Raw genomic sequence first — 26,902 nt, 5'->3', positions numbered from 1 at the left:
TGCAGGTTTGTTACATATGTATACATGTGCCATGTTGGTGTGCTGCACCCATCAACTCGTCAGCACCCATCAACTTGTCATTTACATCAGGTATAATTCCCAACGCCATCCCTCCCCTCCACGTGCATCTTTTAAAATGATGTGTCTCACATTCCAATTTCAGAGTACACTTCCGCTCTATCTCTGCGCGTCTTTGTTATATAAACTGTTGTCTCAGTTAGCTGGTACACATTTTCCACACTGGATATCCCACATGAACACACTGTAACTGTGAAAGAATAAAGTGAAAGAGTACAAGTATCCTTTCCCTGCCTTAGTTTCTTCATCTGTAAAATGGGACTTGCATTCCCATGCTCTCTGAAAAGCCAAACAGCTTCAATATTTACTAGGTATGTGAATTTGGGTACGATTTCGCCTATAGCTCTTTAAGCCTCACTTTCTTAGTGATAAAATGGAGAAAATAATATCCACTATTGAGAGCTGTTGTGAAAATGAAATATTTTAAAAGCCTCTATCATAGTCTCTGGTATAGAGTCAGTCCTCAGTAAGTGAAAGTTTCCTTCCCACTACGCCTCTGCTTAGCAAGTGTAATGTTCAAAATATCTGACAAGCAGGAGGCATGTGGCACTGGCCATCCCTGCTTGTCAAACAGACCTTTCCCCCCCATAGTTGCTGGATTATTAGGTCAGAAGTGTTCCAGGGTAAAAGACAGGGCACCTCTGGTGGCTGAGGAGCACTCAGGGGGCTCTGGATGGCTGCCATTTACTATCCAGAATGAACACAGTTTAATATTTTAACAAGCAGCCTGGCCACACAGTGTACATCAGCTAAATATAAGCCATTATTTTAAAAGTCTACTGGTGTCCTCAATAAAAACGATAATGACAACATTGGTTCTTTCTCTTGGGTTTCAGTCATTTACAAGCACTGAATTTAATTCTTTGCTATATGTGATGGTGGAAAAAGTATTTTAGGTATCAACTACCCCAACCCCCCTGCCATTACCATTAATCAACATAAACTAGGCTTGTATCCCTTTTGTTATAGGGCAGGATATTACCTGGCATGTGTTTGATACAAAAATTGGTTGAGCAATATTGACAGTGGACATGGGTTATATTGGAATCCCTTAGTTGAATGAGTCACAAAATATGGATTCCAGTCACAATTACCCACCTACTACTCTGTGTCTATGGACACTTGGCCTGACAGAGCCTTAGATTCTTCATCTGCAACATCAATGTAATCATGCCCAAATGGCACTCTCACAGGTAGATTATAGTGCTTTTAAAATACTATTTGTAAAAATTCTATGCAAATGTGGGATATTATTATTCATATTATTTACTATAAGAAATTGGATGTCAGGAGACAGTGGAGGAGAAAAGAGATAATAAACATGGCGAATAGGAAGACTGTGTTGTTTTTGTGGGTTTTTTTAAGTGTGTAAAATGCAGGCTAAAGTTATAGGCCAGGAGACCAGAGAAGCTTAATCAAGTAAAGAGAAGGTTCAAGGAAGTGACCATGAGCTGGCCAAACATCTCAGGAGATAATAATAATTTTTAAAATGCTTTGCTTGAAAGTAGGTAGGAGAGAACAAAAGTCTGGGGTTGTTGGGAGCCCACACAGGAAGGCAATTTGGTATGCTTTGTACATTCAGAAAGAACCATGTTTGCCTCCAACACCAAAGGCTGAGAGAGCACAGACAGTGTATGCGTGTGGTGTGTGTGGAGAAGGGGAGGTGGTTGTGTATGTGTGTGTAAACAGGCAAAGCTGATCCCTCTAACTATGCTAGCATCTATTAACCTGCAGCCCTGCAGGTTCTAAATAGTGAACTAATTACCTTGGACACTTGAATGATTTAATACAAAGAAAGGGGGCTAACTATTACTACTTGGGAACTTGTTATTGGTTGAACTGTGTCCTCCAAAAAAGAGATACATGGATGTCCTAGCCCCCAGAATCTCAGAATGTGAACTTATTTGGAAATAGGGTCACTGCACTACAATTAGTTGAATTCAGATGAGGTCATACTGGAGTAGGGTGGGCCTCTAATCCGACGGGACTGGTGTTCTTATAAGAAGACAGGGTCATGTGAAGACAGAGACACACAGAGAAAACACCATGGCACTACAAAGGCAGAGACTGGAGTTACGCAGCTGCAAGCCAGGGAACGCCAAAGATCGCCAGCAAACCTCCAGTAGCTGGAAAGAGACAAAGCAAGATCCCGCCCCTGGAGGCTTCAGAGGAAGCCTGACTCTGCTGGCATCTTGATTTCAGATTTCTAGCCTCCAGAAGTGTGAGATAATATATTTCTGTTGTTTAAAGCTACCCAGTTTGTACTACTTGATTAGAGCAGACCGGGGAAATAAATATACGGCGGACAAGTCTTCAACCCCAAGAGACGAGGAAAACCCACTTTAACTTCTTGCTGTTTGGTTGCACCATGCGTGCCTTCACCTGTGGCTACTGGCATGTTGCAGCCACTACTACCCCTCAGATATTCACAGGCACTGTTGTTGTAACTGCCCTGAAGTCAGTCCCTGAACGATGAAGCCATGCAGTTTGCAGCACTCATAGCCAGGGAGATTGAAAAATCTGAAGTTTTCATGACTTTATTATGAGCTGCTAAATCAACAAACTCCAGAACAACCTACCTCTGATCTTATTACATAAGAAACTTAATTATCTAATGTTCAAGTCATTTTGCTCATGATAATCTGCTAAATAGTCTCGATGTGACACTTTTTCTTTCTCTTTTAAGATAATCTTTCTTGTAGTCACAGTATGCTACTCACATACAGTGTGTTTAGTTTATAAAAAACATTTCTGATCTTAAGCCAGGCATGTTGATGCATGCCTGTAGTCCCAGCTACTTGGGAGGCTGAGGTGGAAGGAATGCTTGAGCTAAGGAGTTGGAGACCAGACTGGGCAACATAGTAAGACCCCATCTTAAAAAAAAATTGTAGTCATCTTGACTTTTACATTAACCCTTTTACTATGCTAAATAATTTATTTCCCTAGTAGTATTGTTTCAAAGTACTAATACACTAATGGCATCCCCAGAACTCTTCTACATTGCTGAGTTGAGACTACTCTGCCAGTATCTTTCAACTTTAGTAGTGTCCAAATGAGGTAGTAAGAGAACATGAGTAGAGAGTGTTGACAGTATGACAGTCATTTCATGCTGCAGCTTTGAGCTGTCCCAGTGAACTGTGTGTCTTGAGTGCTCATCAACATTTGATTGTACTGTGGTCACATTCCATTAGCTACCTGGTTTATAGAACAGCTATCTGAATTAAATACTACACTTACTCAAGCTTGTGGAATAAAAATGGAAATAAAAAAGGGAAAAAACAATTTTGTTCAATTCCTCAAAAATAGGATCAAAGATCTCTCAGCTGCATTTTAAAAATAAAGCACAAGTCATCTGCAATGCTCTTATTCCACTGGCATTGGTATTGCATGCATTGTTGTATTTAATCTAAAGACCACTTATTCATACAAGCAGAAGTGAGAACATACCAGGATCAATATACTACACAGGCCATCATATGAAGACAGTGTTAATTGGAACCATTACTGATTATACTTTCAAGGACTGCTTGAAAGCATTGCTCACATGAACAATATAAATGTTTGTTGAATTGAACTGAAAAATGGAAGGTTGTTCTTGTGGACATTCCTATGGAGGATTATGAAGCAAAAAGAGACTTTGTTGGAAAAACTACTTCTCCATTTAGAAAATAAAAATGTGAGAATGGTGAAGGCCTGATTCCCAAGAGCTGCAGCCTGGGTCCCAGAGCATACTGGACACAATCACGCATCCTGAGAGAATCCTGCACCTGAACAGTCAGACATTCACTCCTGCAATGTGCTGTCAAGGTGTCCATACCTTAAACTGCTTACTCTTCAATTGATTCACTGCAACAGGCAGGATGCAGTGCTGGCTTTTCCCAGCTAACAGGGGAACCACTTCCAGGCAATCTGAGCAAAAAGAAGCTCACCATAAACTGTTCCCTATAGAAACACTCCACATATTTTATTCAACCCAGTTAAAGTTGGAAAGTCACAAACACCTCTTTTTGCTGCTGTTGTTTTGTTTTGTTTTTGAGACAGGTCTCACTCTGTCACCCAGACTGGAGTGCAGTGGCGCAATCTCGGTTCACTGCAAGCTTCACCTTCCAGCTTCACGCCACTCTCCTGCCTCAGCCTCCTGAGTAGCTGGGACTACAGGTGCGTGCCACCATGCCCAGCTAATTTTTTGTATTTTTAGTAGAGACGGGGTTTCACCGTGTTAGCCAGGATGGTCTCAATCTCCTGACCTCATGGTCCGCCTGCCTCGGCCTCCCAAAGTGCTGGGATTATAGGCGTGAGCCACCACGCCCAGCCACAAACACCTCTTAATAAACGTACAAAGCCAAGAAACTGCTTCTCTTAATTATATTTTGTGATTTTGAAAATACCAATTTGCTCTAGGTTAGAACAGGAATACCATCTTCCATGTTATGCCACCCCAAATATTAGTTGAGTGACCTTAGTTATGCTTTCCTTTCAGAACAGATCTAAATCTACAGAGAAATTTGCTAATATCAATAGTTGTGAAGCCATCCTCAAACTGTTCTCCAAGTGTATCTTATCCCTTTGGCTTTCTTACCAATGCATTCATTCATTCAACAGAATTTTTTTTTTTTTTTTTTTTGAGAGACAGAGTCTAACTCTGTCACTCAGGCTGGAGTGCAGTGGTGCCATCTCGACTCACTGCAACCTCTGCCTCCAGGGTTCAAACAATTCTCCTGCCTCAGCCTCCAGAGTAGCTGGAATTACAGCCGTGTGCCACCACACCCAGCTAATTTTTGTATTTTTAGTAGAGACAGGATTTTGCCATGTTGACCAGGCTGGTCTCAAACTCCTGATCTCAAATGATCTGCCTGCCTCGGCCTCCCAAAGTGCTGGGATTACAGGCATGAGACACCGCTCCTGACCCAACAGATTTTATTTTTTATTTGTTATTTTTGAGCCTGTACTCTGTATCAAGCACTTTATTAAGAGCTTAGGCATCCCAAGTCCCTGCCAGAGCTGAGTCCAGTTGGGAGATCTGCCTGCCAACAACTACAGTGCAGTAGTGATATTGTATTAATGGAGGGTGGAAGGACGTGGTGGAAACTTAGGGAAAGGAGCCTCCATGTGGGCAAGGGATTAGGGAATGTTTCCCAGCGGAGCTAGCATTTGAGACTTGTCAATTAAGGAGGAATTTTCCAGAGGCCTGGGGGCCATTCCAGATGATATAATAGTACACCAAGGGTTTAAAGGAAAGACACATCAGTAGGGATTTGGAGAGTCACCTGTTGTTCACTACTGTTGGGGCATTAAGAACCAGTAAATTGGGAGAAGTAATCTGAAATAAGGCTGGATAGATAGGCATTGGAATATTAAGAGCTTTATTCACAATTCAAAGAAGTTTTGACTTTATCCTGCAGTGTTTCTCAAAGTGGAGTTCACAAAGTCCCTAGATAATTTTTTATGTTTTTGGTTTTGTTTCAGTGATAATTGTGTTAATAATAATAATGGGAGAAGGAGGAGTAAAAACATATTCTAGATCATCTGGATGACCATTTGTCACACAGTGTTCATATTATGTTTACTATTAAGTTGGCATCAAGCCAACAGAGATGTAACAGTTGGAGATCAAAGGAGGTGCTGTTTGAACAAAGAGATTATGCTAGCTGAAATAGAATAAAGTAGTAGGAGAACTGAGTCGCCACATGGTACATGGTTGTAGGTGTGCCAGACTCAAAATAACCCATATGATTGTGTCCTGAAACATAAGCACACTGCAAAGGACAATGGAGATTCACAAAACAGTATCATTTGTCTCATAAAATTAAAGCTGCTTACTTGAATGTTACTGACTTTGTATAATAGTTTTTTCATAATACATTTTTTTCTTTTGGTTTTATATTTCTATAAATAAAAATGACAAGGAGTTTATATCTAGTTTTATGTTTTGTAAAACCTATTTAAGAAATATTTAAGATTTAGATAAACACTGGAATTTGCAGCATTTTTCTTTTTTTTTTAAATGGGCCTATCCATTACTCAGGTATGAAAGAAAGAGCCATAGATGATGGGAGGCAGGAGGGTCATTGAAGAAATTTAAGCAGAGATTAGTATGAACCACTTACTTTGTTAGGAGACCACTTTGGCAGTCACAGAGAGGAAATACCATCATGCAGAGATGGAAAGACATCTAGGGAGGTGACCATCTGAGTCCTTTTATTAAAAGAACCCATTTGTTTAATCCAGAAAGCTGCTCTCAGGCAAAGGTCAGCATACTGTGGAATTAAATGACCTGACAAACTAAACTGCACTAGTGTTACAGAGCATGCCTCATCTAGCTGGAAGGTTCCCCAAACTTCTACATGCGTCATTTTCCAGACAGTTCTATGATGATGCCAAACCGAACTTAGGAATAAATCCCAAGTTTTACTACAGAGAGCCAACAAAGTACACAAGATGAGTTGCTGTGTATCTGGTAACAAAAAACAACCAGGGCCACCACATATAGTTCTGTAGGCCAGCTGCTGCTGAAATCTGGCTCTTCACAAAGCCATATACCTCTGACGCTGCATCTATCCAGGGAAGTTGACTTTTTCTAATTTATACAAGGGCTGGATGAATTTGCCAAGCCACAGCCCTTGGAGAGGGCTGCATCTTCTGGAGGGACACCTTCTAATTGCATGAAGGTACCCTATGGGATAGCTGTGACTTAATCTTGCTTTTCTGAGATTACATCTCACCAGCATCACTGACCAAACTAACACTCTTACAGTTCAATGAGGATAATGGACTTTCTTCTTCCTAAAGTTCTGGAGAGCATATGACTTACCCATAAAAAGGCATAGTGCCAAGGCATTCAACACATGCAAAGAAAGAACTAGATATTTCCAGCTTACCTCAGGGGCCATCCAGAATGGGGTGCCAACAGATGTGTTTCTCCGCAGACGCGTACTGGTGAGTTGAGCTGAAACACCTATAAGGAAAGGGTATCAGAATTCAAAAGTGAGCCAAGTATGATGCTAGACCAGGGATTGGCAGACTTTTCCCATAAAGGCCAAATAAATACTTTAGGCTTTGTGGGCCATATGGTCTCTGTCACAACTACTCAACTCTTGCTCCCATAGTACAAAAGCAGCCATAGTAGACACATAAATGAATAAATGTGGCTGCATTCTCATAAAACTTTATTTATAGATGTTGAAATTTGAATTTCATATAATTTTCACGTCACAAAATATTTTGGGTTTTTTTTTTTTCCCTATCATTTAAAAATGTAAAAACCATTCCTAGCTCATAGGCCATATGAAAATAGGAGGTAGGTCATATTTGGCATACTAACTGTAGCCAGCAAACTACAACTCTGGAGCATTTATCACTCTATTTAAATCATTAGGATTTTTTTTTTCCTAATGGACATCCCTATCTATATCCCTGCAAAAATCAAAAGAAAAATATCAACAACTAGGATCAATCCAAAATATTGTCCTATTATACTTCCAAATTATTTCACATGACTTCTTTCTTAATAAGGGGCTTCATTTTATGGAGAAAGAAGATCGGCATGCGCTATCACTAACAGAGCATCAGTACAGACATAAAAAGACTTCAGTGCCTTATCTTGCCTAGAAGCCTGGAAACCTGGTGAGAAAGCTCTGTTTGTCAAATGGAAAAAGAATATGACTAATAACATTATCTGGGGCTCAATGTTGAGGACCTGAATTCTAATGTAACTCCTATGTCCTTTAACCAGCTCTCTTCTTCATATCATGAGGGCGTAAAGGTCCACGGGATTAAGAATCAATGTTGTCCATCCCAATTATGCTTTTTACTAATTATGTGATTGCTTCACCTCGGAGCCTCAGTTTTTTCATCTTCAAACTAGGGATAATCACAACAGTCACACCAAACACAGAGGGTTCTTCTTAAGACCAACTAGGAGAACAAATGTGAAAATGATCTATAAATTGCAAAGCATTTTACACATGTAAGGTATTCTTTTATACCACACAGAAGTCTCATTAGCCCTTAAGAGAATGACCAGAGTTGCCACTAAAGTCACTGATGACAAAAACTTAGAAACTGAACACTGTGTGTTCTTAGCAAAGGACACACCTTTGAAACATCGGCATAGATTTGCCAAGGGTTCGTGGGTTGTTTTGTTGGGGGATGACTGTTGTGTTAACTGTGGACATTCTCTTTATCAGAGAGCCAAGAAGCTCTTTAAACTCTATTAGACCCAGATACTTTCCCATTTTACCAACTTCTCCACCACAATTTTGGTAAAAACAACTATACCTTTCTAGTTTTAATTTCTAGAAATTTATTTTGCAGCCACTGAAAGTTCGGAACCTTCTAATGGAAAGATTAGGAACACTTACGCTATGTCAAATCACAAAGCTGCTGAGTGAATAAATCAGTATCAATTCCCATCCCATCCTCATCCTTCCAGTCTGTTTGCCCTCACAATATATTTACAGTCCCCAGAATCACGTGGAAAAAACATCTCAAATGTTAAACATACAGCATATTATTGGAGTTACATCATTCCTTATAAAGAGGAGCATAAGACTTACACAAAATGCTCCCTCTGCTATTTTTCTTTGCTTGTGTTTCAGTAAAAATACACCAGTACATCTAAAGCAACTTCATTTATTTTTAAGTAATTTCATCTGAGCAAATGATGAACTGATACATGTTTACACTGAACTCTTTCTTAGCAATATTATCACAAATATCTTTCAAAAATAATCAGTCTTGTTTACTATGACATTGACAACATGTTTAAAGTGTTTCTCTAAATGTTTTCTCATTATTTGTAACAATGGCTCTGAAGTACTATTGTTGAATTCATTTAGAAGACTAAACCTTCAATAAACTTTAAAAAAAAAACAAAACAAATGGTTTGTTGTTTTGTAAATATCAACATATGATATTACAAGGAGATATTTAATAGTTCTCTGGACTTAGGTGATATTGCCCTGTATTTCCTCTCACATTTCCATCTCCCGTTAATGTTTCCAGTTCAACCAGCCTCACATGTAGCAGCAATAAACACAATTTAAAAGGATGTTAGCTCCCAGGCCCAGAGGACTATTTTACCTTCTGCTCACTGGGAATAAGTATGCCTAAGGCTAGTGAAAGTCATTTGAAAGACCAAACTGCTTTCTCTTTTCATATGCAAAAGAAGAAATGACAAAATGTAAATTATAGACAATTGCCCTGAGATGTGAAATTCTTAGCAGAAAACCAAAAAGTTTTTGCATCAAGTTCTTCTTCTGAAACACTTTTATTTTCAATCTTTAATAAAATTGCTTCTAAAGCTGAAAATAGATTAGTAAACAGCATCTCCTAGGGTGATCCATCTGGAGCCCCCACCCCCTTAGCTTGTGTTTGACTGGAAAAGTCCCTCAGCCTATGGTGTAGCAGAGAAGCCCCAGTCTTCTGAGATTGCAATAAATTGTCCCCTTTGGCTAAACTGCACACATCAAGAAAACAAACGACAAGCAGTCATTACCAAAGTCAACGAGCTTAACTCCTCCTTCTGTTGTCAGAAGAATGTTATTCCCCTTCACATCACGGTGGATGATTCGGTTGCTGTGCAAATGCTGAAGGCCCTGCATGGCATCCCACCACCACCAAACAACAGGAAAGAGAAAGTGGAAATTTACATGATTATTTTAAAGCAATTACCCTAGTATTGAAAAGTCTCATGAAAGTCTACATTTGGCTACACCTTCCTGCTGTTAATAATTCTTGCATATCATAGGGCAGTTTCCCCATTGTTAATATGCAATAAGGACCCAAGCAATGAACAAACCATCCCATTTGCTGTCATACCCCATTTGATAGATGTTCTTACCAAGAGGGCCCCATACAAAATGTATGAGATCATTGCTTCATCCAACTGCTGGCCACATCTGAGTAGACCTTTGACAAGCTCGGTGACTGAGCCCCCATTACACAGCTGCGAGAAGAGATGCCAGACACAGGCAGAGCAGGAGATCACATATAAGAAAGAAAAGAAAAAGAAATTGAAAAGAAAAAGAAATTAAGAAGAAAAGCCAACTGATACTGATTCAATGTAGTAAATTTGCAGATTACAAAACTCCAGCTTGGAATACTCAGACTTCACATTTCCATTACCCAGTCTAATCTAATTCTTTGTGTATGTATTTTTTATTTGAAGTGATGATTTGTGAGTGAAAGTGCATGTCCAAAATGCTAACTTTTTAATTGCCAAATATAAAATAAAAATAAAATGTAAAGCACATTTAGAAATTTTTTAGAAAGAAAATTTTTTGGAAAGAAAAAGCATATAAGTAATCATGGCAACTTATTGGATATTTTTCACTTTATGTGAATATTGTCTATTTTTTAACATGCATTTTGAGGATAAAACCAGGAGGCAAGATGGATGCCCCTTGATACCTGACAGAGAATACATTTCAGTGATTTCTCCAGTGCTAGCAGGTATCAGAAACCCAACCAGCAGCTCTTCCTAGAATTGCCATTGCAGATAGATTTTACGTAGTGAAGTTGCATCGTAAGTGCGTTTATTAACCTTTTAGTGTTCAATTTTAGGCTCTCAGCAACTTTATGCTCTTCTCTCTTTTTTGTCTGTAATTAAAAACACTGTAATTTTATTTTGCATATTTGTTCTTTGTCATATATTGTATCTTACTGAAGTTTGAGTACATACATAAAGCAGTTATATTGTACTTTTTCATCAACTTAAGGATTTCCAAAGATAACTCTTACTAACCGCAGAAGTCAATGTGCAGGTTTGGGTTTGCTACAAGCCATCCTAAATCAAGGGTTCTTAACTGTTTTAAGCAGAGCACGGAAATACCCTGAAACTGTAGGCAACATGCTGTATATGCATCTTGCAGTTTACTGGGGAGAAAATGCAGAGCTTTCACCAGATTCTGAAAGCTACTGAGATAGCCAAATGCCTAGGCAGAGAAAAACGGGTCCCCAGAGAATCTCTGACCCGCCTCACAAGTGTTTACATCTGATGCTTTGTGCAGATGAGGGAATGTGCCCTGGCCTTATCTGGGTATCCCCACAGCAGACTGGAGCCGGACATGAACACTGGGGTCAAATGGGTGGAGCCAGGGGGAACTCACGCCTTATGCAGGGGAGAAGCCTGCTCTCTTTAGCTCACTTGGTGACCTGGGAATCAATCGGTGAGGTAGAGGGCTTGTTGGCAGGACTTCATCTCACTTTGCTGAGTTCTTTTTTTTCCTTTTCTCCCAATAAATTCCGCTCCTCACCCTTTTATGTGTCTACCAGCCTAATCTTTCCTGGTCATGTGACAAGAACCCCGTTTTGGTAGAACTAAGGAGAAAGTTCTGCAACATTTTTGGCATCCAGACATGGGGCTTGAGGAAAGGTGAGTAACATGCAAACCAAAAAGTCTTTTTCTTTTGACTTCTAAGCCTTTTTGTCCTCAGACTTCTTCTGAGGGTAGAGAAATTATGCCCCCCGCCTTGCCCACCATGTCATTCCTGGGGGTCAGGAATGTTGGCTGGAGGGACAAACTGGTGACTCACCAGCTGCCCTCTTAAGTTTCTCTCCCTGTTGGAGAAACCCATTGGCATAAAAGTAAGAGATTCTTCCCCCAGAGTTTTTTTTTGTTTTGTTTTTGTTTTTGTTTTTTTTGAAAGGAAGTTTCACTGTTTTTGCCCAGGCTGGAGTGCAGTGGTGTAATCTCGGCTCACCACAACCTCCACCTCCTGGGTTCAAGCGATTCTCCTGCCTCAGCCTCCCGAGTAGCTGGGATTACAGGTATGCACCACCACACCCAGCTAATTTTGTATTTTTAGTAGAGACAGCATTTCTCCATGTTGGTCAGGCTGGTCTTGAACTCCCAACCTCAGGTGATCTGCCCACCTTGGCCTCCCAAAATGCTGGAATTACAGGTTTGAGCTGCAGAACCCAGCCGGTTTTTTTTTTTTTTTTTTTTTTAAACATTTTACCAGGCCAGGACCCCAAATATCAGGGTTTATATTTTCTGTAAAGTTTTAATTATGAAAAAGGATTTGTGAGGTTGGTCTTAAGCTGTAGTCAATCTGATGTGCTTTGCATGACTTCCTGTATGGTCAACAGCAAACTTTGCTGCAGGCCTCCATCTTGTTTTATGTGCTTGGGATTGTGACCTGTAACCATGTGGCAATGTTTTTGTTCTTTCATTTCGCAAGGATGCCTAGGTTCAATCCTGGCTTAGGAAATGAGTACTTTCCAGTTAATATCTGTGTGACTTCTGCCATTTGCTGATTCTCTTCCCCACCATGAACAACATCTAGGCTTTTTCTTAAATTGTCCTTTCTCTGGGTTACCTTTAAAGGTTCTAAATTTTGTAAGAATTGCTTACCCTTATCTCCTTAGAAAATACCACATACACTCACAGTGAAATCATAACCTTAAGTGAGGCTTGTTGGTTTCACCTGTGAGGTTACCTTTAGTAAAGTTTGAAAGTCAGAAATACTAGATGGTTGGCATGGCTAAAATCAGTTAATAAGGGAGTAAAAAGGATTTTCTTAGAGAGTGCTCAGCTTAATTAAAAGTGGATGTCCAAGTTATGGTATATTTAAAAGGCCTTTATGCTTTTTCCTCTTTTAGGATCTTGCTTTGCTGGAAAAAGACTTTTTCCTCAGTTGACTAAATTATTTTTCTCCATTTTGCCTTACCACTCTCAATGCATGCATGGCAGGCCCTAAGATAACTCCTGGGACCATGGGACTCCTTGGGAAAAACAGATGAGGCACTATTCCATTTTGGGAAGAAATCTGTTTTTCTCATGGAACCCCAGGAATTAAAAATAGATAGATCCCTCTCAGACTCTGTTTTTGCCCCTAGTCATGCCTGTTTACTAGGCCTTAAAAGCTGCATGTTTTCCTAGCCCTGTCTCTTAAAGGGCTCTACCCGGAGGCAATAATCCAAATAGGAGATGGGCAAATGAAAATCTTATGGCTTCTGGGTTTTTTTTTGCCTGTCTGTGTAGTTACATATGTGTTGTGTGTGTGATGTCTATAAAAAAAGAGCTCTAATTTAATTGGTCTAATGGAAGACAACTGCTTGGATCAAATATTTTTTTAAAGGGAAGATAAAAGCTGTAGTATGTTTTAGTTCATGTGACTTTAATCTTTGAGAAATAAAAACAGCCTTAAAGATTATTGGTAAAATGCAGATATTTCAAATATACAGAGGTGAACTAAATTATGCAGGTCAGATACTAGGTTTGCTAAGTGTTTTAAGGTTATAAACTGCTTTTTTGGTTTTTAAGAACTTTTCAACTTGTCACCTTGACAATTGGTAAGGCCTGGGGACATATGGAATTAACCACACCCTTAATTATGTTGGAAGGAGTCAAACCCTGGCTGAACCTAGCACATAATTAAAACAACTTACCAGGTTCTGTATTAAACTTAAAATTGCTAGGGGTTACCATTATAACATGTAATTGAAACTACTGGAAATAGATTTACATGCAAGGTATGTAGGAACAGTAAGATGTGTTTTTTAGTAAAAGATTACAAGACATGGAAATGTAAGTACCTGCCTAGGGTTAAAGGATTGTTTTGAATTAGATAAAATAAAGCTGATGGTTTAAACAAATGATGGAAGGACTGTAAAAATTAGTACTGCAAAAATTCAGTGTTTGAACAGATTGACTAAATTCAAAGGGGTATTATATGATTTTTCTGTAAATTGAGCATTGAAATAAAAGCACAACAAGGTACTCTTAAGGCACTAATCTGCTCTTTAGCAAAATTAGTAAAGGGTTATAAAAGGTTTTTGCTTTTTTAAATTTGAGTCATCGTTTGGCAAAATAAATAACTTATGGTAATCTGTAATTCTATTTCAGTGTTTTAAACCACTAACATATTTAACAGGCTTCCCAAAATCAAACTTCAGTTTCAAAATTGTCTTTCCTGACGCCTGGGTTTTGGATGCTCCAGAGGGCCCTGGAGTATACAAAAGAGAGGTAAAAGGGATCATTTAAGTTGTTTAGTTACATGGAATTGCCAAAGTGGTGTTCAATCATATTTAGGTTATATTTTGATGAAAATGTTAATGTCTGTTCCAAAATTGTATGGGATTTCTAAAATTCTAATGTCTAATGTATGTGCTATCAATCATAATTAAGGTTGTTATGTTATTGTAAACCACAGAGATAACCAAACTTCTTTGTCAATTGTGTTTCTAACTGTAACTACCCTGGGCAATTTTGTTATTCCCGACAATTGTTGTCTTGTTTTGGTTCTTTTCAAGACAGTTTATAATAAACTGGACTCTGACAGGTGCCACAGGACTCTGACAGGTGCTCTCAAATACAGGTTTCTGATAACTTTGGAGACTGTGACATTGGAAAAAAGGGAAAACATATAGGACTCATGAAGAGCTGAAATGTTCATGAATATCAAACCAAGTTAACTAAATGGACTGAACTCATAGAAAACTGAAGCTATCTTTTCAACTTTTGCTTGGAATGTTGCTGATGCTTGTTTTCTTTTTCAGAGTCAAGGAAACTTATTTTGAACTATTTATGGCCTTTAATGATTAAGGTACACTCCTGTGAACAAAATTTGGAGCATATATTTCTCTCTCTCTCTCTCTCTCTCTCTCTCTCTCTCTCTCTCTCTGCCTGGCTTCCCCAGAATTTGGAAACTAGTTGTGAGTATTCTTAACTTATGGCAATGTAGTTGTTTGCATCAGTGCAATAAGAATCCATTTTCTTTTGCAGTAGGATGCAGTTGGAGAAACTTTTTCCAAGGCTTTGACTGGAAGGGTATGCTTCCCTTTAAGGAGTCAAGCTTGACTTGCAGAGCTGATAAAAGCCCCTTGGGAAAACTGGCCTCACACCCTTATCTATGTAGTACCTGTATAGGCTTCCTGACCTGTGGTAAGTAAAGACTGTCACTTTATGACAGGACCAGGAGCTCTAAGTTTATCTTGGGACCTTAAGAGGAGAGGATCACCCAACTCACAGGTATTTGAGGATACTAACCCATGGCTGTGCTCAGCTGTAAAAGGTCTTACCTGAAATTCCTTGTGGAACAGAGTTCCATCAAAGCCAATCTAAAAGGCCTATATAGAAACAATTATTCTTGCTGTACTTTATGCAAATAATCAGGTCAAGTATAAGACTAAAGTCTATTTTGCGAACAACTCAGTCCTATCATGATTTTTTTTTAAACAAAAAATGAGGACTGGAGAGACAGAAATTATGTTTCAAAACTTATCATACATTTGTCATTAAATTATAGACTCATTAGTTGTTTTTAAGTTTTTGCCTACATTTTAGACTAACCCTGCTTGTTCTTGTGAACCAACCAGGAATCTCCAGCTACAGCTTAGAAAGAATAAAAGGGATGGGTGATGTAAAAACCTGGATCAAAATTCTAGTTCTGAGCAATTATCCTGCAAATCCTGCCAGGTGATGGGTATAAATAGGGTGCCCATCACCCAGAGGTTTCCTTCTTGGGAAAGTAAGACCAAGGGAGCTAACCAAAGCCAAGCCCCATGCACCCAGATCTCCGCAAGCATAACTATAGCCACCAGTTATCTGGGCATGTCACAAGACATCCTTTTCTCTCCCTTGTTGGAGGACTCAGTTCCACAGCTTCACCTTAGCATTTGGCTTATGATATGGAGTCCATGCAACACCCCCTCTCAGAGGCACATTTTTGTCCCAGACTCAATTCCAAGCTTCAAGTCAAAGCCCTAGGAAAGAAAACTGGATCTGAGGGATCCAGAGGTAGATGATAATGGAAGTTAAAAGGCATAGCACAGGTGAACATGACTGATTCCTGCCAATTAAGCCAAGCTTCCCATTTCACGGATAAAGGTCATGCTACTATCCATGGCAGAAATGAGGTCTAGGAAATTCAAAGGCTACTGACAGGAGGGGAGATAGGGAATACGTAGTTAAGAATGGATACTCCCAGCCCCTAGACCCCCTTTTAACAAGGGGGAAGGCTGCTTTGACACCATGAGCAGTATTCTGTCATGGTCGCTGGAACTTGGGGATACAAGGGTGGAGGAAAGAAAGAGGAATGGCTCACTTTCTGTCCCTCACATACCCCAGGTATTTGCTAGGAAGAGAAGGGAACCAGGGATGCCTTGCTCTCCTCTTTCTAGATGAGTAGCCATTCATCTTCAGTCTGTACCCCTTTCGAATGCATCCTGAACCCCTGGGACTCCTTTGAGAAAAAAATTTTTTTTCTCTTCCTCTCTTCACTGATAGGTAATTGTCTCTCTGTACTATGGGACACTTCCCTCAGATGCATCCTTCAAACTAGGAAGAGTTAATTTCCCAAACCTTAGACTGGTTGGCTTAGGATTGGGCTCAGGAGAAGGGAACCCAAAAGCCTGACATGCTGGCAGAAGGGTAAAAGGTTTTTTTTTTTTTTTTTTTTTTTAACCAGTTGGGCTTTTGGCCTCCCTCTTCCTGTGCAAACATAAAAGGCCTCAAGACTTTTGAGCTAGCCTTAGCCCTCGCCCCCGTTTCGTTTTAATACATGTTTTCTAATAACCCAGTTTGTCTCTTCTCACCTTCATGCCATCAAACTCCAAATGGTCATGCAACCGGAGCCTCAGATGATGGCCCTTTTGGCTGGGAACCCTTAGATAGGCCTCTGGGGGAGATCTGACTGCTGTTTTCCCAAAAGAGCACCCCCTGCCAGCAGGAAGCAGTTAAGAGTGGTCTTCATCCTTACCCTTATCCTTATTCTAATGGCAGTTAGATGGACTTCTTTAGATGAGGGAATGAGACAGCCAAATGCCTAGGCAAATAAAAAGGGGTCCCTGGAGAATCTCTGACCTGCCCTACAAGTGTTTACATCTGTTGCTTTTGTGCAGATGAGGGAACCTGCCCAGGGCTTGTCTGGGCATGCCCACAGCAAACCGGAGCACACAGGCACACTGGGGAAAATGGGTGGAGCTACAGCCATGGGGAATCCCTGCCTTATGCAGGGGAGCACTCTGCTCTCTTCGGCTCATGTGGTGACCTGGGAAGCCATCAGTGAGGTAGAGGGCCTGTTAGTGGGGCTCCATCTCACTTTTCTGAGTTTTCTCTTTTTTTTCCTTTTTGCCCAGTAAATTCTGCCCCTCACCCTTCTATGTGTCCACAAACCTGATCTTTTCTGGGCATGGGACAAGAACCCAGCTTTGGCTGAATTAAGGAGAAAGTTCTGCAACAGTATCCTTGACCTTATCAAGGTGTGTGTTATCAAGGTAAAATCCTTACTTTAAAGCCCTAGGTTTCCTCTTGGCACTTAGGCTGCAATTTGGGAAATTTGGGAAATAATTAACTAGTGAACAGCAGGTGATCCCCTGCATTGTGGCTGCTTAAGTCAGCTTACATTTTTTTTTTTTTTTTTTTGAAACAGAGTCCAGTTTTTTGTTTTGTTTTTTGAGACAGGGTCTGGTTCTTGTTGCCCAGGCAAGAGTGTAGTGGCGCAATCTCAGCTCACTGCAACCTCTGCCTCCCAGTCTCAAGCCAGTCTCCCACTTCAGCCTTCTGAGTAGCTGGGACTACAGGTGCATGCCACCACACCCAGCTAATTGTTTTATTCTTGTAGAGATGAGATTTTGCATGTTGCCCAGGCTGGTCTCCAACTCCTGAGCTCAAGTGATCCACCCCCCTCAGCCTCCCAAAGTGCCAGTATTACAGGTGTGAACCACTGTGTCTGGCTTTTCTTAAGAAAGGAAAACTGAGGAAGCACAGATTAACAGCTTCCCTGAAAGAAGATAACTTTTATCAAGATAATAATACATTAGGATCTATTCAACTCTAATTATGGAGCTCTGCAACATTTTAATAAAGGGTGAACAGATGTTTTTACTTGACATGTATATCAGTCCCTGCTACATACTTGGCAGATACCTTGCAGACATATTAAAAATCAAGATAGCCTAGAACTGAACCTGCCCATGTTTTCACCATACAATAGTATGTGACTAAAAATTAATACAGAATTAAGGAATCTTTAAAACTAGCATAAAATTACTGTCTCAGGAATGACTTAGAATGACTTAGAAGGGACCCTAAAAGCAGTGAAATGCATTGAAGGCTATGATGATTCCTTGAGTTTGGGACTATATTAAGTGACCCTGAAATCCACTGTCTGCCAATTTCAAGTTTAACTTGCAACTCAACACCCATGGCTCTGATGGTGGCCCAAACGTTAAGTGCCAGCATAATGTCTTCCAAAGGATTCTATATTCTTTTGATTCTAACTATGGCTCACATGACTCTGAAAGGACAAATAACATTCAGTATTCACTTTAACACCCTTGAGCACTGAATGCATTTTCGGTGCCATAATTCATAGAACAGTCTTAAAACCTAGGCTGTTGAGAGAGACAAAATGTTTTCAGAATTCCCCAAAATATACTCTACATATCAAGAAACAAAAATTGGATAATTGACCACAGAGTCCACTGATGACCAGGGAAGAACCCAGGACTTGACATAAGGGAAGTTCTCACCTGACAAAAAAAAAAAAGAGGAGTCCTTATGGAGTTAGAGGAGATTAAGACGACAAGATTAGAATGAGGATGCTCCCTCTGGGAGGGGCTGTCTGTGTAAGGGGGTAATGATAATAGAAACGTCAGTTTCTTATGATCCTCTTCCCATTTGGAAATCTAAGAGCAAGGGGTGTCCGTGTCAAGTGAAATGAAAGTATGGCATAGTGAGGCAGACCACGCTTGAGATTGTAATAATAGTTTTCTACAGTCTGCTCACAACTTGTAAGACACTCAGAACTTCATGCTCTATTTGGGGACAGGGATAAGGTTAGAGTTTAAATAAGAAGGACAAAGAATGTGAGGACCTCATGACAGGAGGGAGTGTCAGGGACCAGGAACATCAAAGATACCAAAGGGAGAAAATACAGTTTTATTATCACAAGAACTTCATGGTTACCATACAGTTCAGAGGCCTCTGCCCTCACTACCATGGCATCATGTAAGCATGTACTTGTACCCAGATCCGGATGCCACCCAGGGAAAAGGAAGAGGAAAGAGGGAGAGAAGCCCTATAAAACTGAGTACTTACCCAAACGACTAAGCCTTGAACTGGACAGTGAAAATTGGATATAAACACTGGAATATGCCACTCCACAAAGAAGTCACTCAAGTGGACTTAAGTTTAACAAAATGGGTTAGAATCAGTTGCCTCCTTTCATCAGGCTGGGGGCTCAAGAACCCAGTTTAGTTCAGTTAGTGAGAAGAAAGTCCCCTCTTTGTTCTCAATAGTTTGTGAATGTCCAGTTTATTACCTATTACTCAATCATGAATATGACACAATCTCTAGCCTCAAAGAGGTCACTGCCCAGTAATGGACATATGAGTAATTACAGTGTGGAATGTGGAAGCAGGGCTGTGCCTAGTGTAGTGTGGTGGCACCAAAGAAGGAAGAGTGAACTCTGCTGAGGGAGGGCAAAGAGGGAGGGCAAAGACAGTCTAGGAAAACTTTCCAGAGGATGTAACATTTACAAGGTGGTTGAAGGACAAATGGATTTTGGGCAGGTGGGCAAGAAGGGAAAGAAGATGCTGTGAAAAGGAACACGGAGACATCTTGTGCAAATGTAGGGGACATGAAAGAATGAGGGGGAGTGTGCATGTGAGTGTGCATGTGAATGATGAGTTTTCTAAATACTCTACTATTGTTGGGACAAAGGGTGCCAGAATTGTGGGGCAGGGAGAGGGAGAAAGAAGGCCAATGACAGGGAATGACAGGTATGCCCTGCCAAGGAGTATGGGCTTTATTGTAATATACTACATATACTACTCATATAATATATACCCATATACTACCCATATCATATATACCCATATACTACCCATATCATATATACCCATATACTACCCATATAATATTCTATGTATATAATACCATGATATATCACTAGACAAAAAAGGGAAACTATTAACAGATTTTAGGCAGGAGGTCTCAATGTTCAGATTGCCATTCTAGAAAAATGACTTGGTCGGCAGATTGGAGGATGGACAGAAGACACCACCAGGAACTGGAGTATCCATTAGAAGATATTGAGGTCATCAAGGAAGGCAGGGTCAAAAAGTCATGAGGATAAAAGGAAGGGAGAGATTAGGAAAACTTTTTTTGAGATAGAAATGACAGGAATTTCTGACCAGCCACATGTGAAAGATGAGGAAGAGACAGAGTCTAGGGAAACTGCGAGAATTAGGAAAATATCAATAGTCTTTGCTCCTCTAAAGCAAAGGCAGTAATAGGGATTCAAAGCACGAGAGAACCTTCATCAGGACCACTCCCCACCCTAGCTCACATCTCAGGGAGGCACAGGCTTTCTTGCATTGCAAGTATGCTATTAAAATTGTACTGAGGGAAATTTTAAGTTAAATGCTGGCTGATGATCCAAGAAAATGCAACCCTGGAATTTTCCCCTGACACCTCATTTTGGTCTCTCTCCCCGCCCGACTTTAAGTGTGACCATTTTTGCAACAAAGGCCTCTTCAGCAATATTTTATATAGGTAGCCAACTTACAAACTTTATTTGTAACTCTAGAACCTATGAAGGGATTAAGAGTAGCTATTTGTCAGCAGGATCAGAACTCAGCTATGGATTTAAAAACAACAAAGGAATCTTACCCAACCAGTGCTTTTTGTTCACTAAATGTCAGAGTATAAGAGCTGTCTGACTTCCCAGAACTCACAGAAACATATAATTAAACTGCTCAGGACACTTTTAAAGGAAGCTGTCCTGTGAATTTGATAAGTCCACCAGCAAGGTTTTCAAGGGCAGCCTATGGGTTATAGAAAAAAAACTGGGCACTTGGATATAAAAAAAAGAAAGCAGGTATACACTGACAACTGTCTAATCAGAATAAATGTTCAGTGAAATGGGTTGAACATTTTAAAAGCATGACAAAGAATTATATTTAAATGCATCAAGTAAAATAATCCCTTTAGAATTGTAAGAAGGCAACCAAGCCTCCCACCCCAGCCCTGAGGGTTGGCACAGCAGCCCTTTATTCCCACCCAACTCTGTCAGCCACCAGATTCAAATACAGAAGTGTGTTTTCATTCCTGCAGTTCCTCCCTACACCCTCAGCATTCAGGAAATGTGGCAGCTGAATGCATCTAGAATTTAATGAGCATTTTGCTCCAAACCAAGAAAAATAGAAAAATCATTTACATTCCACATCTATTTTCCAAAACGTCATTGAATATTGATTCAATCACAGTATGTGCATTTGCTAAGACAGTCATAATTTCAAGCAATGAAATGTTCCTTGCTCAATAAGCCATCAACTTTCTTCCACATTATTAAAGAACGGCCCATGCAACACAATCACCAGACCTGGACTCCAACGTTCAAGTAGATTCTGTATGAGCATGCTGCTTTGACCTAGTCAGTTTGCAGAATTAAGAGGAATTTCTTTTGGGTGCCCCTTTGTTCAGTAGACTTTGTGTTTTAAGGGTGTTGGGTTCTACAGATAACATAAAGGAAAAGTCAAAGACAGTCAAAATTACTGTAGAAAATCCCTTAGGAAGTATCATGTTGGACACTGTCCACCTCTCAGTAATTTCAGAACAGCACATTTTTTCCTCCTGTGTTGGACAAATCATGTTTATTTTACTGAAAGCCAGCTAAAGTCACTGACTTGCCACAAGACCAATGAATACTGTGTCACTTGAAACTCTCGAGCTTCTATCAGAGTGGAGAGATGCTCATACCACGAGAGGGAAGTGGGCCCTGAGAGTGACCTCCCATCTCATTCTCTTTCCGGGGCACATCCTTATTGAATAGAGCCAAGAGTGGGCAGAATCACTCCCACGCCTCAGCCTCTTAACTGTCTCTCTTTTGAACACATATAATATATGTTTGTAGGATGCAATGCTGTTCCATTTCAAAGTCCTTCCCTTCTCCAGTCTCAAGTTTTCTGTGCCTTCATCCTGGCTCCCAGCATTCCAGTGTTTCTCACTCTGGAACCCATTGAGTCAGTGTTCAATGCTGCAGTACTTTCTAACCACTTCTGCCCAATCAAAATCCACCAGTCCTACGTTTGAGTCCATCAGAGTATGACTAAGACCCTGATTTGTTAACCTGATAAACTTAATTCATGACACAGTATCAACAGGTGAAAATGGTTCGATGTATAGCACTTCCAGTGATATTCAGGCCTAGATTATACTTTCTAAAGCCTTGGATAAAAGCAAAACCTGGACAAAGGTCGGTCAGTGGGTCTGTCTGTCTCTCTTTCTCTCTCTCTCAGACCCCTCCCCCATTTTTGCTTTGTCTTTACATATTAGATACTGAACTTATACCGAGATCTCTGAAGGGAAAAAATAGATGTAAAACTAATTCTCATACATGGTTTAAAGAACAAAGTTTTTTGTTTTACTTTCCAGCCTCATTTACCAGTACTCCAAACCATTTCTTTTAAGTAGAACACTTGATTCATGATGAAATTAAGTTTCTACCTGCCAAAGATTTTACACTAAAAGGAAAAAGAAAATATAGTTCATGCCTTAGCTACCACATGTTAGGTATTTTTTTTCTGAGTATCATGTTTTTCTTAAAGGTCTAATTTATTAATATGTATATCATTTAGGTGAAAGACAGACTTATAGATTTTTTAAAATGTAATATTCACTTAAAATGCATTCACAGATTTTCCAAAACACTATTATGTATGTGTGTTTTCTCTCCATATCTTTCCAATATAGTAGGTGTCTATCATGAAAGAGAGCTTTTGTTTGCTTTCTACTAACAATTAGTAATGAATTTCAGAAAATGACATTTTTATTTGCTTTTGTTTTCAGAGTTGTGGTGATTTAAGGGGATTATTAATAACATTTTTCTATCCTCTAGAATTGCTCTGTGAAATAGTTTCTCACTTGTCCTTTCATCGAGTCAGGCAAATAAAGAGCAAAGGCAACATAAATTTAATCTTAATATACAAGATGAGGAGAACAATATTAAACAGGTCATAATTTTTTTGTGTGAGTCCCCTAAAGCATGCCTTAAAAAGCTGCAGAGGGAACAAAATAGGGTACTGTGTGGACTGTCGTTGCCATCCAGCTCTGTGTGTGTGGTCAGGAAGTGCCATGATCCCAGCTAGAGATTTCACATCTGTGTTTCCATGAGCCAATGGACAGCATCACAGGAGCAGCTGCACATGGTGAAAGAAAATGTGCTGAAATGTGCTTTTCCTTCCAGTTCTGCCATGCAACCAATTATGTGACCATAGGCAAGTTACTCACCTCTCTGGGCCTCTGTCCCTCATCTGAAGCCTAGGAGACTGAACAGAGAGGCTTCTGCCGGTATTAGGAGTCTAGGAATTCCTGTGCTTCTCTAAGACTATTGGAGGCACTGAATGCACATGACCATCTAGCAGCCTGGTTTAGACTGCCCATCCTGGGACAGAAAAGACTGAGGACATCCAGCATCTCATATCACCCACTTTGGCACGGATCGAAACAACCAGCAAAAGTCATAAATTACAGCATAATGTATTGCAGAGGTATGAATAATTCAGTGTCTTAGGGCAGCCTCATTATCGTGGTCACCCTGAAAAAGCTAGAAACAGTTGGCAAGGGAGCACCTGCACAGGGCTCAGCTCATAGTTCTGGGCTCTTTCTCATCTTTCAAGGCCATGTGTGACCTTCCTGGCTGCTTTGGCCATACCTGAGGTGCCATGCCTGAGAGTCACTCCTCATCAGGAAGGACATTCATTCACCAGGTGGCCTCAGGTATGAGCAGCCCACCTGCCTGCCTGGTTGCATGGAGAGAAGGCTCCTTTTTAGGCCCTCGAAAATTCCTGAAAGTTTCAGTTCTCTCTGTTTGATGCAGAGCCTTTTTTAGTCAGGAGTTACAAATGAGCAGAAACTGAGGTTCCTTGGTCACTGTACTTCCATTACTAAGTCACAATGAGGTTTAAAACACAGAAGTCTTACAGAGCTGAAGACAAATATAATCAGAGACCCCAGGAACAATACTTTATCATTTCCAAATAGCATTGTTAAAGAGCTTCATGGGCAAGATAAAATCCTAATATTGTTGGAGTGGGGGTTGGAGAGTTAATAAAACCCCAAAGAAGTGTGTTATATGACTTAACCAGTCAACTAAAGGAACAAAGATAATCAGAAAACCAAAATCCCTTACATCTTTATATTCTGAGAAAGGCAACTGATGTGACAGAAATAAATTCAAACCAGTTTCCCTGCAGATTATCCCATTTGAATATAACAAATCAATTCCCCAAACATGGTTGTCATGGCAGCCAGTACATATTGTCCCAGGCTCAGGCCCTCCCAGAGCCAGAAACATGTGGATAAGAGGTACCAGACAGTGAAGTGAGGGCTGGTTTCTCCCCTGGTACTTCTCTCTTAAGGCTTCCACTTGTGTCCACACAGTGCTGGGTCACCTATGTGACCTCAGGCATGGAGGCATGAGCTGGTTCAGTGGTCAGAGCCCAGAACAAAACAGGGTAGGCCTAGTGAGAATGTGGCAATAGACCTGTCCTAATGTGTTAATTCATGTATCATCATTATTTTCCTTGTCATTTTAGTTTCATAGGGAATTGTATTTGTTCAGAATTGACTCTTTTGCACCCAGATGCACACATTCATTCCCATTAATAACTGAAAACTGACCCTGAGAATTGTGTATGGAAGGTTTGTTGGAGAAAAAAAAATGCAGGGCTATAGTGGATACAGTGTTGTTCCCTTCAGATTCCCTCTTCACAGTGGATGCTGCCAGAAATATCAACAGCTCCCAGTCCTCAGCTGCACCCCTCACCCGAGTTGGCATCCACTTCAGAGAACTGACTCCGCCAAAGTCACGCTCCTTCCCGGGGTGGCATGCAGCCAATGACGGCCGATGTGGAGATACAATTCAGCACAACATTCCAAAAACTTCCCAGCTCTCCATTTCCCAGAGGACCAGCTTAGGCCTCTGTTATAACCATATTGCTGTTCAGTGTCTCCCTTGCTTGATTCTACCTTCCTCACTTTTTTCTAGGTCTATCTCTGGTAAGAACTCTTCAACAAACTTTCCATACACAATTCTCAGAGTCAGTTTTCAGGAAACCCAATCTAAAATGAGGACTAATGAACGTGAGTGGGCAAATCCAAACTTGGCAAGCCAAGTAAACCTTGGGTTAACAATTTTTGAAAATGATTTGCAATCGATTCAAACATGTTTACAATTAAATGTTAGGGAAGAAAATTAATTTTTTCAATTATATTCCTATATTCACCCTGTACTAGAATAAAAGATTATTAAACCTCTGAAGCAGAGAAACAAAAATACCTTTAGCATATGGCCTCCCTGTAAGAACTGTGGAGGAGAACGTCACATCTGGTGAGGTACCTGTGACATGCAGGAGGGACCTACTCCTCAAATGTGTACCTTAAAACACCTTCTAGGTAATAAAGCATCTGTTGGCGTCTGGCACTCTGTTCAAATCACTGGTTACCCAATGGGAGCCTCTTACCTCCAGGACCAGCCACAGCTGTCCCCCTACACAGTGATCCGCTTTGTAAAACATCCCATAAAACTTTACAACATTGGGATGATTAGGAAGGAACTGCAAAATGTTGTATTCTGCCTCAATTTCTTCATCCATATCCTAAACAGGGTAGAAAAATGCAAGCTGGATTAAATCTAATATGTAAAGGTTACAGATATGATATCATGCTCAAGTACTTAGTAAAACATATTTACTAGGTATTTTCAATCTCATTACCATATCTTCAAAATATCTAACAATGGACATTCAGATATCAACCTATACCTTCTATTATTACATGATTACATTCTATTATTACAACCTATACCTTCGATTATTACCTAATTATTTTATCTATAGTGTTTGTGATATTCTTTTTCCTTTAATAATACTATCACAAATATCTGTTTTATTGAAAAGTCTGAATTTTCAAAGCAGTTAAGGAGAAGTTGCTTGAAGGGACCTAACACAGAATAGGACATGTAAAACCTCACTGTGCAAAACAGCATACAGCATTATAACCTCGGTGCTCTAAAATAAGATGTCAGCCTAAGATGATCAAATCTCACAAGCCTGGGTCACTTTGTAACTTACGGAAAGACCAGGTAGTAAAACATATCACTGTTTCCAAGAGAATAACTTTTGAAGATCCCAGTGGTCCCAAACCAAAACAACAGTAAAATGGACAAGAAACAAAAGTCAAGGGAAGCTTTAACTCCAAGTGGAGTCCCTTCATTCAGAGAAGCTGACAAATCATGACCCATTTTGAGATTTCATGCCAGGTTTCATGAAAATTAAACCTAAAATCAAGAAAAGAAGTTGAAAGCTTAGTGTGCATAAAACACCAAATTCTGGTTATAATTTACAACTGTTACTTACACTGATTGGATCCAGAATTTTCACTGCAGCCAGGCTCCCATCTCTCTTGTTAGTTACCTTGTAGACCTTGCCATAGGTGCCTTTACCAATGGTCTCTATAATTTCCCAGGTGTCCGTGGGATCTGGAAGTGATTCAAGTCCAAGCATCATAGGATTATAGTGAAATAATCCATACAGATGTTTCCTGGTAGGGAGAATAATTTGTTATGTGCAACAGATCACAGAACTGGGGGCAGTGAACTTTTGAAACAAAAAGGTTTTTATTTCTAAACCAGCAACCTAGTGTTACTTTTTATTTTCTTCCTCTATGTTAAATTTTTTGAAAAAGAACTTGAACCCTCCTTAAGAAATGGTAATAAAAGATAGAGTCGAGGAGTAGCATGGTTCTGAAACATCCTAAAAACATGATTCTAAAACTGGAAATTATGTACACACCACAGGAGAGAGTAAAACGGCC

The 26,902-nt window shown here is 40.0% G+C and overlaps 1 protein-coding gene across 1 annotated transcript in view; it reads right to left on the bottom strand.

The window, feature by feature from the left end:
- LOC144333275 (myosin-IIIb-like) overlaps positions 1–26,902 on the bottom strand; it is a 102,934-nt gene that overhangs the window by 14,418 nt on the left and 61,614 nt on the right. Inside the window, exons 4-8 of the mRNA XM_077956520.1 lie at positions 26,446–26,567; positions 25,552–25,686; positions 9,920–10,024; positions 9,575–9,674; positions 6,957–7,033 (exon numbers count right to left, since the gene is read on the bottom strand). Of these exons, the coding sequence (XP_077812646.1) occupies positions 6,957–7,033; positions 9,575–9,674; positions 9,920–10,024; positions 25,552–25,686; positions 26,446–26,567 (539 nt within the window). The remainder of the gene's footprint in view (positions 1–6,956; positions 7,034–9,574; positions 9,675–9,919; positions 10,025–25,551; positions 25,687–26,445; positions 26,568–26,902) is intronic.

The sequence above is a fragment of the Macaca mulatta genome, chromosome 12, assembly GCF_049350105.2.
Source record: "Macaca mulatta isolate MMU2019108-1 chromosome 12, T2T-MMU8v2.0, whole genome shotgun sequence".
Taxonomy (NCBI): Eukaryota; Metazoa; Chordata; class Mammalia; order Primates; family Cercopithecidae; genus Macaca; species Macaca mulatta.
The sequence above is the reverse complement of the archived record's forward strand: the minus strand, read 5'-3'. Positions and strand labels throughout refer to the sequence as shown.